Source organism: Pteropus alecto, unplaced genomic scaffold, assembly GCF_000325575.1.
Source record: "Pteropus alecto unplaced genomic scaffold, ASM32557v1 scaffold101, whole genome shotgun sequence".
Classification (NCBI taxonomy): domain Eukaryota; kingdom Metazoa; phylum Chordata; class Mammalia; order Chiroptera; family Pteropodidae; genus Pteropus; species Pteropus alecto.
Window position 1 is genome coordinate 15,616,891 of NW_006432945.1, and position 10,084 is coordinate 15,626,974.

The window sequence follows — 10,084 nt, forward strand, 5'->3', positions numbered from 1 at the left end:
AGAAGTGAGAGCAAACGGCCAGGGAAGAAGCTATAGTGCTGTGAAACAGGAACCTTCACAGCTGAAAGCTTTTCTAAACGAAAGGGTTTATTGAGCCACACGGCAGCCTGAGAAGGATCAGCTCCTGGGGCGTGCAATCTAAACCACCAGCAGCAGGGCCGGGTGGAGAAGACAGCGTGTCCCCATCCGGGAATGACCGGGCTGCTTTATGCCAAGGAGTCTGAGGAAGAAGATGTAAGTCGTTTTGGAAGCGTTCGCACTGGCTGTGGCTGAAGGGGGTGGGGAGAGAGGAAGCGGGGCCAGTTTGGGGATGTAGGGGCGCGGTCTGTGAGGGAGCAGCGCCTGCTGTGCGGGGCTGGTGGTGGGCGACGGGCTGCAAGGTCCGCGTGTCAGCGAGTAGAGACGGCTGCCTGTTCTTTTTAGCTGCTCGCAGGAAAAGCTCCCTGGAAGTTTCGGCATGCATTCGGGAATGTTATCAGTCTTTCGCTGGTTTTGCCCTGCGGCCGTTAACTGATTAATCTTCCCAGTTTCACCCGTCCGCCCTCGGACCTGCTGTGATTTAATTGCGGGCATCTCAGAATTTTTTTCTTGTCAGTATCAAGAGAAAAACATCAGTTATGAACATTTTGGGGTTGATGAGTGTATGGCTCTGACAGGCGAGAGCACCCCAGTTTCTAGTTAACAATGATAAAAGGCTAACTTTGGAATATGTACTGTTTAAGGGGGTGGGGAGGGATGTACATAATACACGTTGTAGAGATTTCCCTAAAATAGTTCCAAAAATTTTAGAACATTTTGTTACGGCACGTTCAAACATCAGCGAGTAACGGGGACTCATTTGAAATGCATAAGCCAGGGAACCATGTACTTCTACGGGACCTTAAACAAATGAACCAACAAACAAAAACGGAAAAAAAAACCCAACCCCAAATAACTGTTTTTGCAAAACTTTGGAAGAGAAGGGCGAAGGCAAGAAGAAGAAATCTTCCAGGCAACACCGAAGCCCACCGTGATACAATGTGTCGCGGATGTCAGGCAGAAACCAGCAGCTCGGAGTGGAAACCGCACTTAGGGTGGAAGCGGGCACTGCCTCCTTGCTCTCGACTCCCTCCTCCCACTGGTTGTTTCTCTTGGGAAAACCCAGGGTCTGGGGCATTTAGGACGTAAACAGAGCGCATGGGTGACGGCAGATCCTGAGCCCTCCTCCCCTCCAGTGCCCTCCTCCCCTCCAGAAGCTGGCCTGGGGCGCAACCTGCCCCAGGCCCCGTGGGGACCCTGGCTGCGGGTACTCGGCACGGTCTCGGTGTGGCTCTGCCGATGGCCCTAGCACTCCTGAGTGTGGGAATCCATGGGGCTATTGTCTTGAAGGTGAAAATGAGTGGGGGTCATGCACGGGGGGCGGACTGTGGAGAGAGAGAAAAGAAAGAGCATGAATGGAGGGATGTCTGGCTTCCTGGTCCATTTTGTCCTGCAGTACGATGGGAAGGTCACCATCATCCACTAGGACACTTCGGGGGACAGTCTAGGATTTGCCTGCCCTCATCCTTGAGCTGGGAAGCAGACTCATTTTCTTAACCTCTTTGTGTCTGTTTCATCGGCTATAAATAGGACTATTGATAGTGCATGTTCCCTTGGATAAACGGAGATGGTAGCTATGATGCATTTACAGCAGGGCCCGGGAAGCTCTCAAAAACTGTTACCTGTTATTAATATTATTCCTCTACAGGCTTTGTGTCCTTCGGGGCCATGATAGGCAATGGGAGGACAGCTTTATCGGGCCAGAGGTCTCTCTTCTCATTTTCGAAACAGGAGTAAAATAGTAATAAAAGCGCCTCCCGAATAGAGAGAGACGTTCTCGCTGTGTGCGACATCCACACCTCCTGTTTCCCCGAACAGCCGTTTTCCTCGTCTTTCCCTGTTCGAGCAGCCAGCACCCATTTTACATGGCCACCTCTTCTCCCCGGAGAGACTCCGACTCCAACAGGACAGTGTCCACTTCTCAGACCTCCTCCGCGGGAGAGCTGGGCAACGCTCGGGAGGTTTGAGGAACCCCCGAGAGAGAGGGGCACCTGTCGGTAAAACAACAGGAATTCCACAAATGTTTGTTGACTATATGGATAAAAGGAAACCCACCATGATAACTGAACTTTTGGAAATCCAGGCTTCTACAGAAAGATCACGGGGACCAGATTTACCGAGGAGAAATGGCCGAGGGACACTCTGGACTGCTCCTCCCTCATTCCTCCGTAATTTAGGGGTGACGGATCCCACTTCCTCATTGCCCCCGCTGGGTCGAAAAAATCTGTGGTCCGCAGAGTAGGTGCTCAACACGTTGCTGAATAAACGGGAGGATGCGCGTGCAGAGAAAAAGACCTCAGTGCCCGCAAGGAAGGTCATCCTCCAGGGAATGTGTCACAGGGCCCTGAGGGTAGAGCACAGTGCGCCTCTGCCAGGGCAGTTAGGTGTTGTGACTTCTGGAAGACGTCACTGTGCCTTGACGGGCTATTTCTCAAGGCCCCTTGCTATACCAAATCCTCTAAGAGTAAAATTAATTTTGAGTCACAGGACAAGTCTTCCCATGTTCTTCAATATTGCTTTCCAGGCAAGGTCATCAACCTGTAGTGTTACTGTCCTAAGCCTCCCCTCCCTGTCAGGAGCCTGAGCGAGTCGGTTGTAGGGCAGACGCACGACACACCTCCCGCCATTGCTTGACTTGTCGGTCAGAAGTACCCCGTTCCTTCTCTTTTTAAAGGTCGCCACCCCTCCCCCGCCCCAGGGATGGTGGCCTTTCTTTTCCATTGCGACCCTTGCCTGTTCCCTCTTTGCTTGAGGCTGTGGTAGGTGGAAGAGACCAGATTCACGGCCTCCCGATTGTCGAATTAAGGGTGGTAGATTGCAGTCTGTATAATCTCTGGGGCAGTGGAAACGGTCCCCGTTTGTGCTCTGTTGGGTGTCTGCCATTCGTCTGCCTGTTTTTGCATTCTGGTGCCTTCTGCCCAGAGCAGGTGCGAAGGACCCCCCACTCTCGTACACTTTCGGCTCAGCACAGCCTTTGCTAGACCATGTTTTGAGGAGTCTTTGAGCGCAGAGCCACCTCTAACCAGCCTTTTGTGGTGTGCGTTGTGTGTGCGCCTGTGGGCGTGTGTGTTCAAACGTATAGGTCTGTGACATATGTCAGGAGCATTTCGATCTGCTATCCCAAGGCCTCTGGGCTCACTTTTTGCTTTGACTGAGATGACTTTAACCCCAAACCTCTGCTCTTCGCCCCTCTAATTGGGCAGCTTCAGTCCCTGCTCGGATGGATCAGGAGCGCTTCTCTGCAGCAGGCGTCGGGAAGGAGTCTGAGGCTCACCAGGGGAAGGTATCGAGCTCGAGTAGCAATGTCTTCAGTGGACGTAGAAGGGGAGAGCATGGGTGGGGGGCCTCTGCAGGCGGACTGGTGGGAACCGCTGTGCTCTTTCACCCAGCTCCTTGGGGAGGTCGCTATGCATTGATGGTCACATTGGGTGGTCGGACGCATTGCCAAATAGATAGTTCTTTTTTGTGCGACCAAGCTGGCCTGGGGCGGGGGGGGGGAGCTGTGACTAAACTAGCAACCTTGGCCTCTCTGGAGCTTTTTGTTATATGATTATATAATTATTAGAAAATAATTGTTCCAATTCCAAATCTCACCCTTCTACAAGAGGGATGCTCTGTCTCCCCCTAGTCCCGCGGGGTCCCGGAGGCGGGATGGCTGGCCCCTCGCCCTGTTTCCCGGTTCCGCCAGCTTCTCCTCAGCACATGTCGAGCTCACGGAAAGCATTCTTGTCCTCCCGAGGAGGGAAATAGGTGGTCTGGGGACATCGGATGCAGATGTTTCCTGGGCCAAGCCACAGAGCTCACAGGGTTTCGGGGGACCCCCATCAGGGCTCCGGTGATCCCCGGGGCCCCAGGCCAGTTAGATGTGGGCTCTGTAGTGCTCTCTCCTCCTACCTCACCTCGACCCCCTACTCCAGTCCAGACGGCGGCCCTGCTGACATTCGAGAATATGACTTTCTTTTCCTCAGGGAACAAAAAAGGCGCCGAACCCCCATTCTTGACTTCTGATTGCCCTCAGCATGGACGGGGAGGGGGACGGGGCCTGTCAGGAAAGCTGGACCCCGAGGGCGGAGCTCGTGGTGCGCGGAGCCGGCTGCCAGGCTTCCCCTCCGGGGAGCGGGAGCGGGGCTGGGCAGAGGAGCAGGTCCCAGCGGCCCCGCGTCGCCCGGGCTGCGAGCGATTCCTGCGCGGCGCTTACGCCTTGGCCCCCACCCTGCGGACTCCGGTCTCGCTTCAGACCCCTGGCCGGATCCCAGCCCCTCGCCCCGGGGTCGCGGCCTGTCCCCGGCCCGCCTTCCTCTCCCACCCTCCGCGCGCCCCACCGTCCCGGCCCTGGACGCGGTCTGCGTTTTGCGGGGAGGCCGGCGCGCCTCCCACCAGGCTCAGGCTGGGCCCCGCTTCTCCGATCGAGTCCAGCGGCCCTCGCGTCCAGCCCCTCCTCAGGGCGCCGGGCCCTTGTGGAAGAAATGTAACCTCTCTTAGCACCGGCCAAGCCTTTGTCTAAACAGACTCGCGACAGAATGAACAGAACGTCACTGACGGCGAGTCTCCACAGTCCCCCGGGGTAGTCGGACCTCGCGAAGCAGGTGGGCTCCAGCCCCTCCTGCAGACGGCACCTGTCGGGCACCAGGCCGCTGATCGCGGCTCCCACGATCGCCACCTTCCGGGCCATGTTCTGTCCTCGGGGGAAAATGCGGCAGAGCTTTATTTTCGTAAGTGGAGGCCGCACCCCATCCTCGGGGCTCTAGGAAGCTGGGAAAAAGATCTGGGAAGATTAAAGGCTTCGCGCTGTCGGATGGTCTGTGGCTGGGCGCTGGAGACGTGCCGGGTCCCTGGTGCAGCCCTGTGCTGGCGTGTGCCCAACCCCTCGCTTGCAACCCGTACCGAATGTCAGCACAGTTGTCGCTGTGACTGTCCCCTGTGGCGGAGTGGCTGAAGTCGGAGCACGGTGGGCAGAGCTTTGCCTTCTGGACATTGCCGCTCCTTCCAGCTGCACTTCACTAACCCGGAGAGGGACAAGGACCACCCTGCCAGCGCCCCATGTGCACGTCCATCCCTCCCCTGCGGCCAGCGTGCGGTGGGTGGGAGAAGAGAGAGGGTGCTTCCAGCGAGGGTGTGCGGCGGAAGCGCGGGCGTGGGGAGTCACCCCTCCTGTCCCCAGCAGGTGTGGACTCCCCTCCCAGGACAGGACACTGCCACCACTGGCACAGGTGTGGGATCGCCTGGCCCCAGGCTGTGAGTTGACACAGACTTATATGGACACTGAATGGCAATGGAGTTAAGCCACCCGGCTCCGGACCAGACTGGACCGGACCGCCCAGTTAAAGCCTAGCTCTGCCAGTTATTTCCGTATGATTTTGGACAAGTGATCGAACCCCTCTGTGCATCGTAAAAATGGAGAAGATCATAGTAGTTTCCTTGTAGTGTTTTGTGAGAATCAAGTTTCAGAACTGTTCCTGGCCTGTCGAAAATGCTCAATAAATATAAACTATTGTAACTATGAAAACATTTTCCAAAATCGGTTTCTTCTGCCTTTCGCATCAGCGAGCCTCTGTTCTTTTAATGCCTATAGCATTTCGGTCAATACATTTAACACTAAATCATGCAATTTTCAATATTGTTCCCTACCATGTTTTTGTGACATTTTATGTCCCCTAGTTAGTAGGTTTTTAAAGCACAAGGGTCACAGAGTAGATGCAAGAAGTGCTCCAAAGACATTGTTCTCCTGTACAGGAAAACAAATAGTAACAATACTCTGTGTCAAGTGCTAAGACAGGTATGTCTTACGTGCTGTTCTCTCGACGCCTGTGAAATACCACGCTCCCCACAAGAGGGGACTGTGTTATCACGTAGATTCTCACGATCACATCTGCCAGGCTCTGTCCATGAGGCTGTATGTGTCTCCAAAGCAAGGCATTTTCTTTGACTTGTCTCTTGCTTTCTCACAGCTTCCAGAAGCACATTTGGTCTCTAATAGTTGTTGCATAAACATTGGGCGATGGGTTGATTTCCTGATAGGTAAAATGAATTGATTCACCACCTTATATGCTTTTCAGTGAAGAAATAATTAATCGGACAAATATCTTCTGGAGGAGCAGAGTTTGCCAATCCAAAATATGCCTCTTTTGGATACTGATTATTTTAAGCTGGTTGTTTTTAAGAAAGGAAAAGCTCAGGAAAAACCTTTGACCTTTGACCAACTGGTTAAAGGGAATTTAGATGGAGGACCTGCTCCAGGAAGGATCGTCACAGGTGACTGCAGTTTAATTTGAGCCAGTGTGTGGTAGACGGGAAGAAAACCAACAAGGCCAGTTTGACCAAAGTCCTCTCTGTGTCCTGCTGTTAAAGGTGGCCCAGCAAACATTTATTTACCAAACATTTGCTTTTCTGTCTCTATTTGAATGACCTTCCCGCCTTGTGACGGCCCAAACCACAACCTCCACTTCTCCTTAGCCTAAGATGGCTTCTAAGCCTCAAATTCCTGATCTGTCCTGGGGGGGTCTCGCATTCTTATGGAACCCCCGTATGTACATATGTAATAAACTTAGACATTTTCTCCTGTTAATCTGTCTCATGTTAATTTGATTATTAGCCCTGCCAGAAGAATTTAGAAGAATGGGAGGAAAAATTATACCTCCCTTCCCACCCCAGAGCTAATTTCATGGGTCCTCAAAATGATCTCCTGCCAAACGTACAATAAATACAAAGGCTCTCCCCAGACCATCACTGTAGGTCAGTGTGGACCAGACGTGGCCAGCATTCTCGAGCAGTAAATCTCCCTGTGGCTTTTCATGGGACAGTAGGGGGAGTTGCGTGTCAGAGACCTGGACGTGGCGTTTGGCGTTGGCTGATAACCAGCAGTCATTTGTTTCTGTGCCTCAGTTTCTTTCTCTCAGAAATGAAGCTGGAAATAGAACCTGTTGTAAAAACGCATCAACGAATGTAGAGAAAAGCATTTAGCACGTGCTAATAGACATTGCTAGGTTGTTTTCGCATCTTCAGGAAAGTTTTTTAGTCTGATATTTTTGCGGATATCTATCTTGACAGTTTTTGGGTTTATTTACAGCATGTTTGGAATCAGAGCCATTGTAGAACACTAGAACTCTGTATCTAAAGATTGTCTCTCAGCAAGTGAAGAAAATGAGTAAGAGAATGCAAGAATGAGGGTGGCAGAAGGAGAAAGCGAGAAAAATAAAAACGGGCACAGAACAGGTTTCAGAGTAACTTGAAGGGCCTTTCTTTTTTTCCTTTCATTTTTTTGCTTTAGATCTGCTTGGTGAGTCATCAAGGTCTCATTTGAGTTGTTCTCATGATATATTGTAAGCACACAAGGTAAATACTGCCTTCACAGGTGGATGAAAATCATGCTTCTACCCTCGTTTACACGTATTGATAATTATGTAAAGCTAAAGTGATTAAAAAATTAGTAAGTACTTTTTAGGAAAAGTTTTGTCCTTCACTAAAAATCATTTCTAGTCAGTAACTGCTGCCCTTTTGACAGAGTTATCGATAACGCAGTAGGAGATTTTGTTAGTCTGAAAAGTTCACTAATGCCACTGGTTATCAGAGTGCTACTTCACACGCTACCACAAAAATAACATTTAAAGCGTTATTGCTCCTTAAAAGAATATTCAATAAAAATTCGGCCATTCCTTTATTGGAGATTTTAAAAGCAACATATTCTATTACTGTTACTACTATTATTATTTTAATGAAGAGAGCCTCCTCAAAGCTGACTCAGTGTGAAAGAAAGAAGTAATAAAAATTAAGAAAAAGTATGACTAAATTGGTAAGGTAGGTGTCACTGGGTGAAACTGAATTGATACAAATAATAAGTAAAATAACTTCCGCAACACAAAATCGCTACGTGAGTTGGGACATCACTGTCACTTGCATAATAGTTAATATTTTTCACCGTGGGGCTAGAAACTACTGTTCTTTTTCCTGGGCATTTTATACTGCTTCCTCTCTTCACAGAAGCAAAATGCAAATATGCAACGTACTGAAGTCAGACTGAGTGCCCACTTTGCTCTGTTAGGAGGGCGTAGGGGCTCAGTACGTGGGTCTAGGGCTGTCATTTCCAACACTGTGTACGGGGTGCTTAAGAATTTTGAGGAAAACAGAGTAATATTCTATGTCTGTTGAACACTGAGCGACAGATTAGCTGGAGGTTGTTCACAGTCTCGGTATTGGGTAGGGCCGAGTTGCACTTGATGCCGTCATATCTTTGCAAAGCCAGGTTTTTGGCAGGTGAGTGTAAAGAAGCAAGTGCTGCAGGAACCCTGGGGACGTCGGTTGGGGTGGAGCAGGGAGCAGAGGGACAGAGTGTGGTGTGACCTGTGGTCTGGGAGGCTGTGCAATGCCCAGCAAGCATGTACGCTTCATTATTAAGTAATGGTGATTACTCAAGCATAAAAGAAAAATATTATTTTTCTTTCAATGTGTGCATTATTTTTTCAAACAACGACAAAATCGTCAGAACAGAAATACTTAAGTTGTTTGCACTTGGCTACTTAATAAGAGAAGCCATAGCACAGGGGCTTTGCGGAAGAATTCTACACCAAAGCTTGAGCTTAGGAAGTTTGGGAACCTGAGTTAGAGTCTTACCTTCTGGACATGTTTTTACCTGACTGGGGACCTTATCTAATGGTGTCAGGAAAATGCAAATGATCGGGTATCTGAGTCCAACACTATATCAGTTAACCAGTGTTTTCTAACTGTTTCTAGTGTGACTCACCTATATATTTCCTAGGAAGCCACGTTCATTGGTGCTGTGAGACTTGTATCCAGCCCTTTATTGATACATTGCTCATCCCTCCCGCCCCCATCACACATGCACACACGCACACACGCACACACGCACACACGCACACGCACACCTTAGCACACAGATTCTGGCACAGACTGCACAGTGGTGCAATATCCTTAAGTGGGCTGTGCGTCTCGGGAGTAATCAGAGATAGTAGATTTAGCAGGATGGCAATTGACAGGGAGCGAGAGTGCCCACTTAGCCCCTGGGAACAAACCAGCACAAACTGGGTATAACTCAAGTCAGAGCAGGGCCAGGCTCTGGGATTTCTGTCCTCCGGCCCGCTGATCCCCACCTCCTCAAGGATATTCCTAACCACAACCACCGGAAAAGAAAAATTCTGCTGGGCTCTAAATGCACCATGCCAGTCACAAGGCCATCCTGGTTCCCTAGGCTGGAGGGGAAGCTAAGAAATAACAGTGGACTGAGACTTTGTTTCTCCATCTGTAATCAGATGTCATTAAACTAGAGAGCCACAAGAGAGTTTCAAAACCCTTGACATTTATAATCTTGTGAATTCGTCTGGGAGTGGGATTAGCAACGAAGATCTGACGATAGTATGAAAGATAAAAAATCTTGTCCTAATGCACAGAATGCTCATCTATGCATAACGTATAGATCAGAGGACATTGAACGGCAGGAAGAGGACAGCATGCCAACACAAACGAGTGAGATTCCAAAGGGGCGTGGCCTCTCTCCCTGATTTGTGCCAAATGCCAGCATTTGAGAGAGAAGACCCAACCCTTGTCGGACGCCATGTTGGAAGCTATGAATGGAAGCACTGAAGAAAAGTTACTGATTTTCTTTTGCATTAGAAATCCAAATTGTTTTCTTCTGATTAATCACTTAATCATTCACCTAGCAGGGTCTTTACACAATCCCCAGAAGACCTGATCGTGTCTGAGTTCAGCATTCGACTACAAGGACTCAAGCGTTTACCATTGTCTTTGTACTGTGGAGCAGGGAGTGGCTTTATAGCTTCTCCAGGGTCACACATGGAAGGAGCTGGTGAAGAGACCAAACAGAAGAAACCCAGGCCTCACCTCCCTCATCCAAAGGAATCAGAGATTAGGTCTGGTTACTTACTCTGTGTGCTTGTAATTCCTGGTGCCAAGGGCTCTGGCACAGTCAGGACTCTGGACCAGCAGAAATCCAAATGGATCAGCATGAGCTCACTGTGTACCCTATGAACCCGGC

General features: G+C 50.1%; 1 protein-coding gene across 1 annotated transcript in view; it reads right to left on the bottom strand.

Annotated features, from left to right (window-relative positions):
* Positions 1-4,750, bottom strand: part of FMO1 (flavin containing monooxygenase 1) — a 20,247-nt gene extending 15,497 nt beyond the window's left edge. Inside the window, 1 exon segment of the mRNA XM_006907808.1 lies at positions 4,619-4,750. Within this exon segment, the coding sequence (XP_006907870.1) occupies positions 4,619-4,750 (132 nt within the window).
* Positions 4,751-10,084: the final 5,334 nt, after the last annotated feature.